This window comes from Misgurnus anguillicaudatus, chromosome 24 (assembly GCF_027580225.2).
Source record: "Misgurnus anguillicaudatus chromosome 24, ASM2758022v2, whole genome shotgun sequence".
Taxonomy (NCBI): Eukaryota; Metazoa; Chordata; class Actinopteri; order Cypriniformes; family Cobitidae; genus Misgurnus; species Misgurnus anguillicaudatus.
The window spans coordinates 1,035,253-1,055,714 of record NC_073360.2 but is presented as its reverse complement, the minus strand read 5'-3'; the positions used below and the strand labels follow the sequence as shown (position 1 = coordinate 1,055,714).

General features: G+C 34.5%; 2 protein-coding genes across 2 annotated transcripts; one reads left to right on the top strand and one right to left on the bottom strand.

Annotated features, from left to right (window-relative positions):
* Positions 1 to 2,294: 2,294 nt before the first annotated feature.
* Positions 2,295 to 5,250, top strand: rbp2a (retinol binding protein 2a, cellular). Its single transcript, XM_055195603.2, has 4 exons — positions 2,295 to 2,487; positions 3,365 to 3,543; positions 4,100 to 4,201; positions 5,119 to 5,250. Exons 1-4 carry the CDS (start codon positions 2,415 to 2,417, stop codon positions 5,170 to 5,172), a joined length of 408 nt encoding a protein of 135 aa, XP_055051578.1. The 5' UTR covers positions 2,295 to 2,414; the 3' UTR covers positions 5,173 to 5,250.
* Positions 5,251 to 7,214: 1,964 nt separating this feature from the next.
* mrps22 (mitochondrial ribosomal protein S22) lies at positions 7,215 to 12,335 on the bottom strand. Its single transcript, XM_055195581.2, has 8 exons — positions 12,177 to 12,335; positions 11,725 to 11,882; positions 11,471 to 11,635; positions 11,184 to 11,327; positions 11,020 to 11,103; positions 10,302 to 10,447; positions 8,882 to 8,990; positions 7,215 to 7,439 (listed from the first exon to the last, which is right to left on the bottom strand). The coding sequence occupies exons 1-8, from the start codon at positions 12,295 to 12,297 to the stop codon at positions 7,350 to 7,352; spliced, it is 1,017 nt and encodes a 338-aa protein (XP_055051556.2). The 5' UTR covers positions 12,298 to 12,335; the 3' UTR covers positions 7,215 to 7,349.
* Positions 12,336 to 20,462: the final 8,127 nt, after the last annotated feature.

The window sequence follows — 20,462 nt, the reverse complement described above, 5'->3', positions numbered from 1 at the left end:
GTGGATTTGGGTAAGGAAACGATAAATTTTTACGTTTGTGGAAATTCGTAACCAATCTGCAAAACTGAAAACACAGTCAGGGGTGTATAAAGACCTTTTATAATGAACCCTTATGTTTTTATTACCTTAGAATAATTTTTTTATCTACATACACAGAGGGTCCCCTTACATGGAAGTCGCCATTTTGTGCCACCATGTTTCCACAGAAGCCCTTAACAGACAAACTTTTTTTAAGAAGCTGTCTCCAAAGGTGACATTTTTGTCTGGTGGCGGCTACCGTAGCTTATGCGTTTTAAAAGTGAGAGGTGAGCAGTTAACTGAGCCATTGGTTGCAATTCGCAACCTCACCACTAGATGCCACTAAAATGTACACACTGCACCTTTAAATAAATCATCTTTTTTGTAGGAAAAAGATAAGACTCTTAGACTAAGACCTCACTTTGTGATCATTATCTTCTATTACAAACATTGTGTGACTACTACATAAAAAGAAAACAAAGAAACAACATCCCAACAAAATGGAAATGTCTGAAGTGAGTGGAGACATTAAAATCGGGCATTATTAAATCAGCAACTACATGTAATTAAAAATTCAAGGAAAGATTCAGTTTTAACATTGACATTTCTTCAGTTATCAGATCCTGTAGTAGCACACGTGGATGTTAGGAGTCATTAGGGGAGGGCGCACACAGATCCTGTGAAGCTTCTGTTGCCTCATTGTGGATTACACTAAAAAAGACATGCTACTTACAGTGTGATATAAACCTTGACCCCTTTTTCCAATCGTTGGTCTCTTTTCGATATGATCTTATTAGAAAGAGGCACTGACTGTATGTGGCACTGACTCTACAAAGTAAAGGTGATACAAAAGGTATTTCACAAATGCCATTACATTTGAATAGTTTAAAGGACCTTTTGTGAATCAGAGATGCATCATGTAGCAACTTTATTTAAGAGTGGACATTTTTCTTGCTGATTTACAATTTTTGGCAGTTGGTGAAAACTGTGTCATGTGTCCTGAACAAGCATGCCCTACGCTCTATTTCTTAAGCAATACACCCTTCTGCTCGGCTTACTAAACCATGTAACATTAAAAAAAAAAATACAGAAACAAACGCAGATTCATGGTCTTTTAATGCTGAAATCAGCCTTTTGCTGTTTAACAGCATAATAGGATATAATGTTTAGCAAGATGGCCAGTAAGGAGTTTATTTTGCAAAAATTATAGCATTTTTCATACTTGATAGATATATAATAATACACGAGACTACCACAGCTATGCCATCAATTTTGGTAACAAAATCAAATATTGTACTAAAGTTTCAGAAGGGGCTCTTGTTTTATTAACATCTCATGTCATTCATAGACACGTTATATTGTGACTCTAATGGCAGATATAATAAATATTTTATGAATTTATTTTGAATAAATATATTTTTAAAGCTAGAACATTTGAACTTCATTATCTTGACAGGTGAGTTTTTAACATGTTGATGATTGGACTGCTTTAATGATGAAACCTAATGATCAAAGATTGTGGTTTACACACCCGTGAGCTGATTATGAGAGCCATTTGTCTCATGGTGACAGAGAAGATAAGTGTCTTTCTTCATCTAATCTCTGTGTTAACTTATATTACTTATTACACCCTGCACTTTTACAAGGGCTGAAAAGAGCCCCTCGAAGTGTTGCACACATTATATGCCTTACTTTAAAATATTTAATTAAATAAATATTTTCACTACATATGTTCAAAATATTTCCAGGTTATTCATTTTGCAGTTATATGACAATGTTTCTATGTAACATTTATTCTCTCAATTCATATGCGACCCTGGACCACAAAACCAGCTTTAAACTTAAAGTACAAAATCATTTGTCCAAATGAATTCCTTAGCAACATGATAAATACAGTTTTGATATATTTATTACATAAATATCTTCATGGAATATGATCTTTACTTAATATCCTTTGATATTATTTGAGAATTTTGGCATAAAAATACCCATACAATGAAATGTTGGCGACTGCTAAAAATGTACCAATGCAACTTATGACTGGTTTTGTGGCTCAGGGTCATGAGAACATGCATAATAATTATACAAGAGTTAAAACAGGTAATTACAATCGTTATATAACTGTATACATTTATACAGTATAAATTGATATGCTCTCTCACAGAACACATTAATAGCTGACACAGGAACGTTATCATTGTTGAAAGAGGAGGAGTTTCGAGAGAGCTCTTAACTCCTCCTCTTTTATTGAAGATAAAGGGTCTTATCAAAAGAACCAAGTCTACATTCAAAGATACACAGCTATAAAAGGCAGTGCCTGACCTTTTTCCCCATCCACATCCTATACCCCTTCACACACACACCTGCGCGCACACAAACACCATCCCAGCTTCACAATGCCAGCGGATTACAATGGAACGTGGGAGATGATCACCAATGACAAATTTGAAGATGTTATGAAAGCCATGGGTAAGTGATTTACTTTTGCATGAACTTTTGCATGAATTACATATCAGTGATGGCTTACACAACAGACATTGATTTGGGTTTTATTGTTCTTACTGAAACTGAAAGAAGAGGATGCAGTGTAAGGCACGAAAGTGAGGAGTTTCTGCATCATGCAAGCGTACATTCAGTCGTATATGACAGAGAGGCCACTTGGAGCATTTGAATAACTATTAATTCTACTTATTTAAAGCTGTTGATAAGACTTAACACTGCACCTAAGTCACAAACATAGTTAGTAACCTTGATTTATCCAGGTAAGGAGACTCATTTTGATTAAAAATCTCAAACTTACTTTGAAATTTAAAAAACTGCATGAACACGGTGCTTCTTCAAGGGTCAAAGTTCATGCCAGGTCACAGTATCTTATCATGCACTTTGATAAAGGTGAAAGATCAGTGAATCTGAACGCATTAGTCACCTTTGTCCCTGTGTGTGCATGTGCGAGTTCATTTCTGTGAATCTATTGCATAATAAGGCTTTTATTAAAGGAACAGTATGTAGGATTGTGGTCAAAACTGGTATTGCAATAACAAAACTAGTGGCTAAAACTGGTACTGCAATCACACAACTGGTGGCCAATACACAAAATGACAACATAAACATCAGTTGAGGGCTGCAACTCCACTTTTTAAATGACAATATCCTGGCCGGACCACTGTTGTCAGTGATATAAGTATTTGAAATGAAAATTATTTCTTAATGTCTAGTGACATATCAGGGACATTTTATGATTAATTGATATAAATTTCTTACATACTGTTCCTTTAATTGTACTGTTAAAACTGTGTTTCTACAAATTTCTGTTGAAAGTTGTAATAACAAACATTTTGACCTACAGATATCGACTTTGCCACTCGTAAGATTGCGGTGCATCTCAAACAGACTAAGGTCATTGTGCAAAATGGAGACAAATTTGAGACCAAAACGCTCAGCACCTTCAGAAATTATGAGGTCAACTTCACGATTGGGGAAGAGTTTGAGGAGCACACAAAAGGACTGGACAATAGAGTTGTTAAGGCAAGTGTCCCAAATGTCTCAGTATTTTCTAATATTATGTATCATCTGTTTGTACTCTTTCTCATAACATCTTTTCATGTTTCTGCTGTTTTAAAAATGCAATGTGGTGGCACCATGATGTATTGGATTTTTAAATTAGACTGCTAAAAAGGGTGCCAAAGGGTTAAAATATCAGTTTCTTTCTTTAATTCAATAGAATTCAGTTCAGTTTTAATTCTAAAATTCTTTTAGCTCTTTTCACAATTTTAGACGAGAGAAAAACAGCTTTACAGTAAACACAAAGTACGGCTCATGAATGATAGAATATTATGCATTACAGAATACACGCATCAGCAGTACCAACTGTGAAAACAATCAGCTTTTATATTGCACATGTATCACATCATTTTTTCTTTCGGTGTAATAATTTGTGGATTGTAATTGGACCCTTATATTTTAATAGTGCTCAGAAAATATGCTCAGTGTCCATCACCATTATTCATATACCATGTTATTTTCCAAGGTACATAAAATTTTTTGTTAGCGAGTTAAAAATATGGTCTCTGTTTGTTTTCAGACCCTGGTGACATGGGACGGTGATAAATTGGTATGTGTGCAAAAAGGGGAGAAAGAGAACCGTGGTTGGAAACAGTGGATTGAAGGAGACCTACTTTACCTGGTAAAGAATAGGCCTATAAACAATACACTAATACATTAATACTGTATAGAGACAAATCATATGAAAAAGAAAGACATGATTTGCACTTTACTTTACACTACGTGCCCTTACAGTGTGCTTAAACAACAAAATAGTCCACCCATAATTTGATCCCTTAAAACTCATCTTTGAGCATCAAAACAGCATATGTAAAACTTGTTTCCTTTAATGATAATTTCTTCATGCCTTAAAATAGCTTGAATGTAACTCTACACCCTTTCCTCACACATATATATACCATATATACATATATTTTTTACAGTCCATGATATATACAAGGAATACCATATTTGTCATAAGGGTACTTTAAAAAAAAGCTGAATAAATAGGTTTCCATTGATGTATTGTTTGTTAGCACAACATTTGGCTAAGATAATCTGTAATCTGAGGGTGTACGCGCCGCCCAGCTTTGACTCAGGAAGTTGCTCAAATCCCTGTCGCGCCACTCACATAGTTTAACATTAAATAACATCATATTTGTCCCAAATCATTAATGATTAACATTGGCTGCTAATGTATATTTTGAAGTAGATGCTATCGGAATAAGCTTGCGCTATTTAATGTGCACTTCAGGGGGACGATACGTCCGAGTTGAGACTCGACGCGGCGCTGAGCTAGTACAGCACAGCTAGGACTGGAACTAATGTCTAATAAAACTTATGTAATTCACATGGTACTTTATAGTTATATCTTTAGTACATGTCCAACAAAACATGGTAATATCACACTTTTATGCTAGAGTAATAAGTGAGCTAGTAATTGTATTCCCTGAGATAGTTTTTCCATTTCATATATCTCATTTTGCTATTTTGTATTTTAATAAATGTTTCAGTGTATGTGTGTGATACAACATTTCTGTCTCTCTCAACGTTTATTAGGATATCCACTGTCAGGACAAAGTCTGCCATCAAGTTTTCAAGAAGAAAAATTAACGCTTTTTAAATAGCTGGATGGTGTTGTGCTGTATATATTTGTTAACGCAATTTAAATAAACAGCTAAAACCAAACAAGTTCAACTGGAATTGTTTTTTGTTAAATGCAAATGTGGTTAAACCCATAAGGAAAACAAACGAAGGTAAATATTTTATGAAGAGACACGTAGCGGTAAGGTGCGTGTCTACTAACTGACATTGTTGCCTGGGTTGTGTATGTGTGGGGCCGGTCTATCAAAAAAGGGTCCAGATTCTATTGGGGTGAGGGCGTGTTTGTTTAGGCTATTTCAAATGTCAACATTGGCTTTCAGAGATCATACACCCTGCCTTTAAAAGGCAGAAGGTTGTGTTTAACAGTATATTTGTTTAAACAAATAATTCACGTTTGCTTACCCTGTCACTCCATTCTTTAAGAAAATATTGATATGTTTGAGAAAATAAATGAAATAGATGAAAAATAATATGTTTGTAATATGGAAGCTGTTGCTCATGGTGCAAGGTGCTGATAAAACGGCAAAATGTGATGCAATATCCAGACTTTTCCCACTAAACTTGGCAGAAATGCCTAAACTGACCCCATGATGTCAGACACTAATATGTAACTTAGTGCTGCAATATAACAAAAACATAACAAGTAAATATAAACAGCCAAGTGACTGTGGTAAATAACACTATAAACAATTTAGAGTCCAATTAATGACTGACAGTGACAATGTTTTGATATCTTTGATACCTTAAACATGGTATTGCAATTAAACTTATATTTCATTCAAACAATGAGAAGAAAAATAAAAACGAAACACTACTAAAACAGAACAAATATGTGTTTTCCCCTATAGCCTATTAAACTTTTTTTAAGGGTGCTGTATACTGTAAAACTGTATTTACTGTAGGCATAGATGAATAATAACCTCATTTATGTTTCCTTATTTTATGTAAACCTCACCATTTCAACATAACAACTGTGACGTTACAGTCATGATTTACGCCCCAACATTAAATTAAGTACAATGTTGTTACAATGCTAAAAACAAAGTTGTGAGTGCTGAGTTAGCGCTATATGCTAGCTAATGCTATATGCTAACGTTTAAGCTAAAGTTCCATTATTGACGTTACAGTTACGTTTTCCAGGTCCATACTGAAAAACACAAACATGACACTTCCATCAACAATCTCCAAACAATTGATTATTCCTCAAAATCTGTAGATATCATCTATGTAGATATCTGAGAACAATTTAACATATTATTTCAATGCATTCTTTGGCACCTTTAAAATATTTTGGTGGATCTTGAGAAAGATTATACCAGTTAAGGTGGGTAAAAACGTTTGGGAACAATGCACTACAAAATGTCAATGACAGAGATGCACTTTGACCTATAAAGTAATATCTGCATACTGATACTGAACGCGGCACTAAAAGGGCATTTTAAGGACATACACTGTGCGCATAATTTATTAGGCAAGTTAATTTTTATCAGAATTTTCATTTTACAATTCCAAACCACATCAATCTTATTTACTACCAATACATTTTGTATATAATCATTTATAAGTGATTTATTATTGTTAATGATGGCTGTAGGTAAAAACACCTCATATTCAGGTGTGCATGATTATTATGCAGGTTTTCTTTTTCAGGTAAAATGGGCAAAAAAAAAGTTTTAAAACACTGAAAATCATTATTAATTGTCCATGTGAAAGAGCAAGAAAATGCAAAATTAGATTACAAATCTTGATTGGGGCAGCAGAGTCACAAAAATACATTTCCCTTCTTTATTAGAAAGACAGAAAGGATTAGCTACAAAACTTTTGTCTATATCTGTAGTCATTGTCACTGTGGACATGCATGTTGATTGTCAGTTGAAACACAAATTTCCTATATGCAAGTAATTACACAGATGACAGGAATTGTATTTATATCAGTGGTTACGCACTACAATGAGTCTGGAATTAAAGTCTGTTGTCTATGTTTGATACAGTAAAATGTGAAAAAAAGAAGAAAAATAATTGTGATACATTTAAATAAAGAAACTGCAACATTTATACAAAGATTTATTTATTATGTACAAAATGAGAACACATTTCAAAGCAACATTTGGTACTATATATTGGTATATATACTTCCTTTAGTGATGGTAATTGCTTTTCAGTAAACTGAAAAAAGTTGAATGTGTTCAAGAGGTGCTCAGAGCTTTGGTCTGTTCATAAGTCTGCACTGCCAGCTCGATGAATCCAGCTCTATTTGACTCATACTGGGCATAAATCTAAGACAAAGACAAAAACAAAAATGCATCAGAAACTGCTTATCAACTTTTTTTTTTTGCACACATACACATCGCAATTTTTACCCATCTGGACATGCTTGCATTTTGACTAATCTGAACAACTTTAACTGCTAGAGCGTTTATCTATAAAACTTCAAATAAACATTTAAAACTTGGTGGTTATTAAAAGCAACATAAAATATATTAAACTGTTTGCATGTAACTTGTCAACAAATATGATTGCAAGCACACTAAACAAGAGATGAGGTTTTATTTCAGCAATGCTTCTAAAATTTGAAAGAGATCAGATGCAAAAAACACTGTCACCTCTGTCAAAAATGGTGCACATAGTATATGTTCATAAAATATTTTTGCTCTATCCCGGCCTCAGGCCATTCAGGAAAACTGGATTGTTGGCAGAATCTGTTAAAAAGTATTTTTTTTTTTGCATGTCTGCATGGATATTTACAGAATGTATGAGCCTTTTACCTTTATTCTGAAAGGACAATGAAGATGGAGTGGGATTGGAAAACAACACTCAACTCAAGTCCCTTGTGAGTACTTGGACTCAATTCAACCCGGATGTGGCAGCCATATGCATCACAGCTCCCCCTCTAGTGTGAGCTTCAGGGTTTTTTTTACATTTTGAATTATGACTTTCATGTTTTATACACCATACCTAAAATATACCATGAACTTCATGTCAACTGTCATGTTTTCATTAACATCAACCTACTCACCTTCCTGTTTCAGAGGTTAAAGGGTCAGCGTTACACATGACGGAGGTGAGCCGAGTGTGCGCTACGCAGGAAGCGTGACTAAACGTCAGCCTCTTGCATTATCCCACTTCCTTTCAAAGAATTTAACACACTATCTCACATTCAATACAGACACTCGTGTCTCTCTCCATTACTGGTGGCAGATCAAAACCCAATTCTTTTCACCTTTCTTCACCCCATTCTCTCTAAATGACCTCCTCATGTGGGTCAAAAATCCAAACACGACCTAATAAGAAGTGATGTATCCTTGGCCTGACCTCTTTTAACCGGTTTCTAGAGTTGTCAAAGGCACATACGCTTAAAGTTCCCACTGAGCCCATGCATTCCTGCCTAAGGGTGCTGAGATGGTTTATAAATATAACCACTAGATCATTACCCACATTCACATTAATTGTTTTATTTAAATTTACACGCTTTTGAATTCTGAATGCAGGTTTATTTGTTTAAATCTCTTAGATTGGTGGGAATGATGAAGAAAAGACACAAAAAGGGGCAAACACACAAGATTACCATTAGTTTTCCATAAATTAGTACATGTGTTTGCTTCAACTATATTTTTTATGGCACAAACTTTTATAGCATTACATGATGTTTTGTTGAAATGTGTGGTGAGAATAAGAGATTTGAAAGCAAACTTTTATCAATAACACGTATGCAAGTTACCTTTAGAAGGTCCAGGTCAGTAGCCTGTTGTGTTTGAGCGTGACGTGCAGATTCACTCTGAGGATGAACGAGATTAAACAAACGTACCAACCTCACTGCATCTTGCATTCTGTAAATACAACATCACAAATCAATCATAAAGAAACAACAAAAGTTAAACTTCTGTATCTCTGACCAAATTCTCTCCCTTATTCCACACAATAAAAAATAAAATAGCCATATTAAAAATTACCAGACTTTAAAAATGTCTTCATTACTAGTTTCAGATATTATTTAATCATCTTTATAAAGAATATTATTCTGGAGATAATTAAATTCAACATTCTTGACTTTCTTCTCATGGAGATTTGTTGAAGAATTTGTACACTGCTCTTTGTGTAATATTTGAGATCCTGTCTATGAAACAATCTAATAATGAGATTAGGAGCAACAAAGTTTGATTGAAGAAAGGTTTGGAAAACATGATTCCTCAAAATAATTTTCTGTATAAAGCAAGAGCATTTGGGTGATTCTCGTGAAATTAGACTTATGAGGTGTCATGAAACATTTTGATAAAAAAAGTAAATGCAAAGTAAGAGTATCAAAATAAGAAGCATACAGTTATAAACATCTCTTCATGTACTATTTTGCACGTGATTTCAAATGACATACAAACCAATTTTTGTTGTTTTTTCACATTTAAGGGGAAAATTTTTATTACCGCAATGTGTCCATGACTGGATTTGGGTTCTTTGACATGGAAATATTTATAATAAAAAAAAACTAAAAAATAAAAAGCTTCAGTGCATATTATACTATAAACATTTACAGTAAAGAAACATGTGGTATTTGGTGATCATTGGTAAATGTAGAGACAATAATCAGGAATATAAATGTGTACAAGAAAAATGTTCTCATCCTCCGCCACGATTTTCAATCATTGTTTAAGCACTTAAGGAACTAACATTTTCAAAAAAAAATGTTGGAAGGGACATAATTGACTGTGACACTCAAGATGGCTTCCAGGTAAGCTTATTTTTTCTCTCCAGATAAATGTTGAAATTTTGTTTGTCATAGTACCTAGACAACTTTTTAGTTCTCATTACCGAAACATGAGTTTGTAAATGCATATATTTAGTGTAATATCATGTTGCGGTAATAATAATTTTTTATAATGCTAATCTAAAAACTGTAAATAATTCTATAGGAAATATTTTTAAATCCTCTAAAAATAATGGTTATAGTAAGTTCAGAACGTAATCTTATATGTAAAAAAAATTGGCTTCAAGAGCTTTTTAAAAACCTCTGATGCTGGACACCTTTTAAGTCTGGCTTTCGTGAGAATCACCCATTTGCACATGTTCTGTTGTAATAAATCTGTTGTATGGAGTCGTTTATCAATTATACAAATGTATTGTGCTTGAATTTCTTTTCCACTCACAGGTCTCTTTGCAGCATGTCCACAAGAAGGTTGTCAATCCGCTGGCCTCTGACCAAATGCCAGGTCAAACCACCAAAGAACCGCGTGGATCTTAGGAGATCATATTTGCCATGCTTTTCAATGTCCTCATAGGTCAATGTGTGCACCTTGGCACAGAAGACATAACAACAATTAAGTAATAACCAGAAAATATAAAAATGTAAAAGAAATATTTAAAATGTTGTAATTTACCCATTATTTTGATATTAACATCTATTCAACAATATATTTTCTGTAATCATACCTAAATGATTTACATGCTGACGCATTTGATTTATTTTAAGATAAAATATGTTGGGTTTAGATTAAGTTTTTAAATATTATTGTATTTCTTAAACATTGATTCACAGAAAACAATCTTTAATTAAATCTAGGCATATGCATTACTTTTATGTTGGTATATGTGTGTTATGTCAACATTTTGGATAATTTTTCGCATTTTATACAGAAGTGGTATAGGTATACAAAAAAATGTATTTGTTTTACTAAAATTCACATTTGTATTCACATGAAACTGTTGAATAAAAAAAAATCAGATCCATTTTTAACTGATCTATTCCTTCAATGTGTTAATAATTAGAGAGGAATCGCATCTATGCAGAGGGCCTTTATCCAAATAAAAAAGGTTGTTTTTAATGAGAATATTATCAGATTGAATTTGTCAGCGACACAAACTTACCCGTATAAATTCTGCAGAGTCTGGCTCAAACTGTACAACACAGTAGTTAAGCACATCCTCGTGTCTATCCTGTTCAAAAACCACCTGCAAAAAAGACACTAGTTGTAGGACATATGTTTGCAAACCCCCAAAACCTGTTGACTTTTGGTAGTTTTGTGACTTACCTTGAGATTCTCTTCTTTAAAGATGGGTGGTGGCGTAAGCTTGCGGCCCTCTTTGGGGAAATAAACTTGAATTATCCGGTCTCGTTCTTCCCATGATGCTTTTCTCAGTGTGCCACTAGACTCTCTCACAACAATGAAGCGTTCCTTTGGAGTGACAGTAAGAGAGAAAAATACAATGACAATACAAAACCAAAATCATTTCTTTCTGTGCTACACCACACAAGAAACAAGCAATGCTTGAATTGAAAACCTATGTAAAACGAGACACACAAAGCTGTCTTTCTTACTCGATGTGGGATGTTAAAGTTGATGTCCGTAAAAACATATTTCGCGGTATCCATGCCCTCCAATATCTGATCCTCGGACAGCACATCATTTATGGGTTTTCTCTCCGGCAATACTGGAGGCATCTTCAGCAACAGTTCAGCCTGCGTTTCTGCTTTATGCACTGCCTATACATCCACCAAACACACAGACACCTCTCACAAATCCCATTTCATTTATGAATGCCATCATCCCATAATAAAACATAATACTTCACCTCCTCTATCTCTGCATCTGTCATAAGTTTATATTTAGGTGGTGTTAGCAGCTGTTTTAGAGGCCGGAAGACTTTCTGCAGATCCAAACCTGTGATTTTGGTCAGAATATCTTGAACCTCTGGATCTGTGAACTTGGTTTGAGGGACATTGACTGAAGCTGAACACAGAAAAGCAACACAATCAATAAATCTATCAAGACAACGACAGTGATTGTCACATAATGCCATAGTGTAAAATTATTTAAGATTGCCATGGTAAATGTAAAAAGGAGAAAACCACAAAATGTCCATGCTACTCTGTTGTTAGTCTTTTATATACCAAAGCTGGTACACTGACCTAAAAGCTTTTTAACGATAATATAAATCACATAAGACATTAAACGTGATGCACAAGGTCAACGCAACACTTCTATTATGCAAGAGCAGATTTTGCATTTTGTCTGTCAGCTTACTGTTGTCTTGTGTTGAAACACACAGCGGTCGTCTAGCATTCCGCAAAAGCATTTGTGCATTTTGATCCACGACTTTAACGCAAGACCTCAGTACACACCGCGTTACACCGAGCGCCGCCATGATGAAATGACGTCACTAGACCTGTGTGTCAACTTTCACCTTTAACAGAGCCGCAAGGAATGCTGGGAGACGTAGTACTTAGAAGGGGCTAAATAAAGATTTTAATTCGTTATTCGTTAACATTTGCTAACATAAATTAACAATGACCAGTATATTTTACACCATTCATCCATCTTTGTCATTGTTAGTTTATTATTATCTAATGTTAAAAGACAGCTTTTATTTATTTATTTAAATTTTTCATGTACTATGTTACAATTAACATTTGCTAAGATTATAACTGTACATTTTGGAAATGAATTCTTTATGCTCCCTGCTAAACAAAAGCTAAAACTACCCTTACCATGTTTTTTTTTGTGGTAAAAGTGTAATAACCATGGTTTTTCTACAGCACCGTGTTGTTGTTTTTTTATTCTTCTGTATTTTAACCTGATCTGGAGACTGCTTTTAGCTGGACTCTCACAGCCTCCAAGGTTTCAGCTGGTTCAGCAGGAGACCATACCAAACTTGACCAGGCTGGAGAAAAACAGAGACATCTGGCGGAAGGAGTAGGCCACTCTTTTTCTGATTTTTCTGATACGTGTTATTTGAAATGTGAGTTTGTCCGGCCCTTGTGAACTTGCTTGACTAAAGTAGCTGCCAAAAATTGCGTTCCCAAGATGTCCGCCGAATGAACTCACTTGCTATGAAAGAGGCTTTAATACATGGCATGTGTTGGCTACAGTAATCCAGCACACAGGTAATCCTATGTGTGGTCATTGAAGATTTAAGCCAGTAGATGGCGCAGGAGGTCTACACAGTGCCCGATCTCTCCTCTCTAATCGTTGTACCTTTCAACAACAAATGCGTTACAAAGGTTTACAAAGACTTTCGAATTTGAATGACCAAATTCTTACTAAATAAAAGAAATGATAAAATTTATTAAAACAACATTTGAAAGAAAAAATGTCTGCTGTATAAGACTGTCTTCCTATACAAACCTTTATAAATCAACTGACCTTGGATTTTTATCAGCCAGATACATTATCAGCAAAGAATTAATGTAGCCTTAAAGTCAGTCCTGAATAGCACTAGAAATCACAGAAATTAAGTTAGAGTATTCATCTCACTTCCGTGCTTATATTATCTTTATTTGGGAAAAAACAATATGGGAAATGTCAAAACAGGTAACAAAAAAATGAAATGTGCAATCACCCTTTGCACATTTTATTTTATTTTTTGTGCCCTGTTTTGACATTTCCCATATTGTTTTTTCCCAAATAAAGATAATGATCTATAATAAAATAAATGTAGTACGCATGTCATTTAATTTTCACCTTTTTAAGAAAAATAAAATGAAATCTGAAATCCAGTCCTGATCAGGCAGACTTACAGTTCAGAGTGATTTGTTTTGTGTTGACAATAATCGAATGCAGTCGTGTTGTATCATAATGTCTCTTCTTTCACTACTATTTTGCTGCTGTTGTTAATTAGGTAATAAGTGTGTGTGTGTGTGTGTGTGTGTGTGTGTGTGTGTGTGTGTGTGTGTGTGTGTGTGTGTTATAGTAGTGATGAGTAATAATTATGATTGGAGGTCTTTTTAAGCAGGTGTGAACTGAGCTGATGAAGTGTAAATTATTATATATACTCTTCAAACAGACACACATTTATTTATTCCATCTAAATTTTCTCCATTTAGTATTTTTTGCCTTAATGGTTTGACAATTTGAAATTGGCTTATAGTGCGCGTGTGTGTGTGTGTGCGTGTGTGTGTGTGTGTGTGTGTGTGTGTGTGTGTGTGTGTGTGTGAGTGTGTGTGTGTACGCAGGGTTGCATACGGAGACAGCTGTTACTTGTTGAAAGGCTAAACCAGTCTTGCCTCTGGTGACTAGACTATTCACCCCCCCCCACACACACACACCTTAAAAACTTTATTAGTAAGAATCTATTGTAGATATTTTTTATGCTAAGATTCTAATGTTGCAACAACCTACACCTAAACACAAAATGTTTACATCTTTACATTTAAAACAAAAGAAAAATGTCATGTTGTCAGATCAGCAGGTTTGTTTTAGGAGGTTTAGTAAATATCCTTATCAACTCTGAGAGGTCCACGACTCCTCACAAATATAGGTTTTAGGGTCTATGTGTGTATTGTGTGTCCAGGAAGGTGAGAGCTTGACCCAGGATTTCTTGGCTGCGAAGGGAGTGTGTGATTAAACAAGTGTATGCAAACTTGTTGTATATGAAGACTAACTCAGTGTATGTTTATTTTGGTTCCTACACACCAGTCCGAAAACGGTGGGTTCAGTGAAGGGTAAAGCGGAAAGGTGTGTGTGTGTTTGTGCTCTCAGAGGCAGCTATAAGGCTTCAAGGACTGAATCATTGGTATGTCTCTGTCCAGTGGGAGGTGAATGAGGGAGAGGTTGAAAGAGGGCACAATGACACTCAACCTCTGTCTCCTCCTTTACAGAATACCTCTCACATGTTTCTCTCATTTCTCAGTCTTATAGCCGTCCATGTCTATCATTTGCATTTTTCTCACATTCTGTTTTCTCTTTCTATCAGTCCTTTGTGATATTTAACTCTTATTGAGTGCATCTTTGCGGTTCCTGAACGTTCATGTTTGAGTCTGTTTGGTATTCATAAGGACTATTTTGTGATAGTATGCCAATTATTACAGACATTCTGAGTAATTACAGTTTTTTTCGATTGCTGACAGTGAGCACAACTGGAGCTACATGTGCAAAACTCTAACTACAGTCTGCACTACCAAAAGTCACCTGAACTAAACTGTACATATCACCTGCAAAACTCACTACAAGCAACACAACTCTAAACACATGACTCAAAACAGCTCAGTGCAGCCAAACACTAAACACAACCCTCACTGAGATAACACACACTGTCACTCATAACACACTGAGAGGAAAAACACTAACATCAAACATCAATACACAAAATACTAACTTTTTATCTTTACAGATTGAACAATTTCAGTGACTTCATACAAAGTAATGTTTCTTCAAATAATTATTGATTGATTGATTGATTTATCACATGATTTTTTTTAGAACATCATAATTCTTTAAGGTAAATGAAAATTAGCAGTTTGCTTCAATAGTTTGTAGTAATTTATGGAATTACAGTAATGAGAAAAAAAGGTAGAAACTAAAAGTACATACTGTAATTCAAACAAATAATTGAGGGGCTAATCCTGCTTCTCTCTAGCATCAGGACACTACATGCCACCCTTCTCCCTCCACGAACCCGTCTTCTTTGTTTCATTTCGAAAATTAGTCTTTCTGAGCTCTACCTATCATATTTATATAAAAAGTAATATATATATATATATATATATATATATATATATATGAAATATATATATGACATTGGAATTTATATTTATATGAAATTGTAATCAGCAGTGTTTGAAAGGCACAATACTGAAATGAATTCTGTTTTGAATGTGTGGTTGACAGTTTTGACAGCAGTGTGTTAGCATTGGAACAAAGTGCTGTAAATCCACAGTGTTGTGCAGGTTGTGTTTAAAGTCATGGGATAAGTGTGTAGAGTTTTGAAAACTGTGTTCAAGCAATGAAAAATGAACTAGAGTTTGGTCCACATGAACTGCTGCTGTGCTGACTGTAGTTAGAGTTTTGCACATGTGACTCCAGGTGTGCCCACTGTCCTTTAGAAATCGAAAAAAGCTGTAATAAAGGAACATATATAAGGAAAATGTTTACAGTAATGCATTTAAAAAGATTTGTGCTAAAATTAGCTGTTTCAAACAAAATATCCCTTCAACATTTTGGGGCAGTTTCCCGGACAGGGATTAGACTAGTCCTAGACTAAAACATTTTTAAGAGCTGTCCAAACTGAAAACAACTTGCACTTACATATCTTAAAATACATCAGTGCCCTTTGTTTGACCTCAAAATGCACACAGGTAATGTTTTTAGTAAGGCATGTTTGTTAAAACTAGTTATATTTCCTAATTTAACTAAGGCCTAGTCCTGGATTAAGCCCCTTAGTGTTTTTGCATAAAACTTTCTGAACCCAATACACTTGGTAACGTCAGCATGCAAGACTACTCTTCTATTATTCAGAAATAATTGGTCAAAAATGGTCCCTAGCTAAGTACACATTTGCCCCTAAAGAGTTCATATTAGTACCTCAGAGGTACATATTGGTAACCTGTGTATTTGTATCTAAAGGGTAACTTCAACTTAATTTATTTATATACCACATTTTACATGCAACGATGTTGCCCAAGTGCTTCATAATTTTAAAATCTCATAAGAGTATAAAAAATAAGATATAATCACAATAAACGTGATACAATATCTGTAGAAAAATCCTATGTCAGACATTTCCTACTTTGAAGGCCAGACTGAAGAAATCAGCTGGGATTTAAAAACCTCTATAGTCGGAGTCAGTCGAATACAGGGACAGACAACAACGATCTAAGTGACCAAGCTGGTGTGTAGAATCCTACGAGATCATCGATGTAGTTTAGGGACATGGTGTGTAACTCTTTAAAAACCCATAATAAATCTTGAAATCAATCTGGAATGGAGAGATGAGAGATGATGTGTTCCCTCTTCCTGGTACCAGTCAAGAGCCTATAGCTGCAGTCGAGAAAGTTGCAGTTGACAAATCCCTACATAAAGTGAGTTGCAGCAGCATTGCAGTTGTGAAGTAATAAAAGCATGGACAATCTCTTAAACTTAAAAAAAAGGATAGGGGAGAGCAGGGCACAAAGTAACACTTTTTAGCTTTGGCTCTAAGTCTATCATTCAAAAAACATTGTTGTTTGTTAAATGACAAGTTAAATGATTTTTTTTTACAGAATCAACCCACACATCTCTGTTACAAATGAACACTTAAAGGAGCATTTCACCCGTAGAAACATTAATCTTTATTGAAAGTGTGTCATATTTGTATTTAAAATGTAACAATCATTTCAAATTTGGTGCCTATTTGACTGAGGAAAGGGGTGTTTGTAGTCTCACTCCCTCAACAAAGATATTGGACTTCCTGCTTTCAATGATGCAAAGTGATGATTTTTACATCATTGAAAGAAGGAAGTGCAAAACTGACATATGTATTTCTTCTGTCTCAGCGGCAACTGAGGAAATGATGCACGACCATTCAAAAACATGACTGGGGTTCTAACTATACAAAGATTAAAGCAAATGGGTGTAGTGTCCCTTTAAAGTTTGTTTTTGAGATCTAACATTATCGTACAATTACACCAAAAGTGACAGGAGTGCAAATGTTACCCCATATTGTAGGTGAGGTTTATTGTAACTAACAGAGGGTTTGTTGTAACACCTGCTAGAAAATTTAGTTTAAACACAAATAATTTAATAAACATCTGTATATATACTAAAGGTGGATATTGTTTATCCAAGACATCCACACATTCATCCATCCATCCATGATCCTTCATCTAACCATCCTTGTATTGTGCATCAATGCATATAAATAGATTTAAGACAAGAAATCATTGTGAATTATTTCTCTTGATATTGTATTAATAGTTATCATTTTGATGAATAGTATTTACATTGTTTTCATTTCATTATCATTGTATAACTGAGGCTTAATTGTAACATTGTGTGTCAACTAACCCCGCTCTGTAAAAATGTTTTCAATCCCAGCTATCAGTTACTAGGAGTTGCTGACATGTTTCAAAATGATGTTATGTAGGTAACAAGACAGTGATTCAAATAATATAAGGTTCGATTTGGTGACTTACACACCCAACTCAGAAATGAAAAAGATGAACAAATTTACGTCCATGCCTCCAAAACTCTTTGTTCAATATCTTAATCAAACACATCAAAACTTTTCACAGGAGATCATCTTCTGACAGTAAAAGAAAAAGACCAAAAGCACAGATTGCTTGACCCTGTAAAAATATGTAAAGTAGCCGTGTTACAATTAACCACGTGTTAGTTTATGCCCCACTCACTCGTAGATATTTTGACCTATTTTCAAAGGGCACTGCCCCAGTGACAACTATCCATAAAGTATTTTCACATACACTGTAAAAAAAATCCATAGAAATTGCAGCTGGGTTGCCGGTAATTTACCGTAGATTTAAATTTATGTTATTTACTGGCAAGAGTTTGTTCAAAGTTAAATAAATTTTAAATATTAACAAGACTTTATCTTTACAGAATAAAACTATACAATAACAGCCTCATGCAAAGCATTCTGGGAACCAGAAATCATCATCAACCATTTTCTGTTTTTTGCTTCAGATTTTGTTTCCAGAACGTTTTGCTTGATGCTGTTTTTTTAGTTTTACTCTGTAAAGACGAAGACTTGTAAATGTTAAATGTTCATTTAACTTTGAACAAAATGTTGCTAGTAAATAACATAAATCTAAATCTACGGTAAATTACCGGCAACCCAGCTGCAATTTCTATGGATTTTTTTACAGTGTAGGCCAAACTTCACCCAAATAAATTACTACTTGCTTTTTAGGATCCTAATTATGGTAACTATAATAATTATTACATTATTATTATGATATTATTTTTACATTAAACTCAATATTTTAACATTTTAAGTGAAGTGTAAATCTAATTCAGAAGTTGAGTTTGCATGTCTCAGTGTCTTTGTCAGAGATTGCTTAATTATCAATAGTAATGGCCATTGAGTAATTCAATTCAAACAGTGTTAAAATGTGCTGGTCAGTACATACAGTGTTTACAAATGATTTATATGCATTTGGCAGACACTTTTATCCAAATTGACTTACAGTGTAATATATACATGTTTTATTAGTATATGTGCTCTCTGGGTTCAAACCCATGACCCTTTGCACTGCTTACAAAATGCACTGAGCTATACAGAAGCAAACATTTTCAGTTTGACATATTCTGCTTCAGTGAAGGACAAATGCCGAAGCATCAGACACTATAATTACTCACAATCACTCTCACACACGCTGACACTCAGACAGTAGGAAGATTGTAATCAGAAAGAACACAATACAGGAAAGTACTTATGAAAACAAACATACAGAGAGGGCAAATTTGGGTGATGAATCAGAGTGACTCTATTTATAGACCTGATTTTAATGCTGCTTCATTCTCACAGAACAGTCAGAGCCTGCGGAAAAGCACTGTTTATCACTGACATCCATTCTGGAAATGAACTAACACGCAAGGACACTAATGGAGATCGAAAGAAGGGAGATGGTTACTGCCCAGGCTGTTTAATTTGATTTTATTATGTTTAAAATAGTATTTTATTTGATTTCATATTTCATCAGGTAAGGCTTTGCATGTTTTTTCAGTTTTCCCTGGTGATAGGTGGCACTGTCTGCTGTTACGCTGTAAAAAGTCATTTTACTTAATATTATTCATCTTGACAAGAGATGAGTTGCTATAACTTATAAAATGAAGCTGACTATTTTCAACTATATTTTATAAGTTATAACAACTCATCTGTAGTTATAACAGCTCATCTGCAGTTATAACAGCTCATCTCTAGTGAAGATAAATAATAGTAAGTTAAAATGACTTGTAAATCTAAGTTGATTCAACAAAGATTTTTTTTACAGTGTAGGAAGAATATAGAAACGTCTGTGCTTACCCAGATTTACTGATTTGTAATTGTGTAATGGTCATAGCGTGTTATCCGTTTTTTTTTACTGAAGTAGAAATATACAGTATATGTGTACTTGCATTACAACATGTTCAATTACAAAGTTTAAATGTCTAGGATGGAGAAACAATAGTATGGAATGTTGTTTCCTGTTGTTCAAGGCTTCTTCTCTAGTACACAGAACAATAAACAGAAAGTACATTCACACCATGTATTTGTGTTGCCTGATCCTAAACATTGTATATCTTACAAAAAATTACACTAGTCAAAAAAGGAAGTCTACCTAAAACAGGAAAACAACATATCAAATATAAAGTCCTAGAATCAGGACCAAATGTTTGGAGTTTACTCTTGTGGACCAAAAGTTTACCTCAGTGTGACTTTGTGTCACAAGGGAATGCTCAGACTGTTTACTATTTAATCACAGTTCAGAGTGTTAGGTCTTGTTTAAGGTGGGGTTGTGCTGGGGGTAACGCCCAGGGCTTCATAGTTCTGCTGGGCGTCTTCGGCAGTATCAGTGTTGGTGATGACAGAGAAACCTGCAGCAAAATGATTTGGAA

Excerpts from the sequence above, each read along its gene's own strand:
- rbp2a (XM_055195603.2), top strand. The coding sequence starts at position 2,415 with ATGCCAGCGGATTACAATGGAACGTGGGAGATGATCACCAATGACAAA. Across the intron at positions 2,488-3,364 it reads AGATGTTATGAAAGCCATGG|ATATCGACTTTGCCACTCGT; the intron begins GTAAGTGATTTA and ends TTTGACCTACAG. Across the intron at positions 4,202-5,118 it reads AAGGAGACCTACTTTACCTG|GATATCCACTGTCAGGACAA; the intron begins GTAAAGAATAGG and ends AACGTTTATTAG.
- mrps22 (XM_055195581.2), bottom strand. The coding sequence starts at position 12,297 with ATGGCGGCGCTCGGTGTAACGCGGTGTGTACTGAGGTCTTGCGTTAAA. Across the intron at positions 11,328-11,470 it reads ACTTTAACATCCCACATCGA|GAACGCTTCATTGTTGTGAG; the intron begins GTAAGAAAGACA and ends GTCACTCCAAAG. Across the intron at positions 7,440-8,881 it reads CTGACCTGGACCTTCTAAAG|ATTTATGCCCAGTATGAGTC; the intron begins GTAACTTGCATA and ends TCTTTGTCTTAG.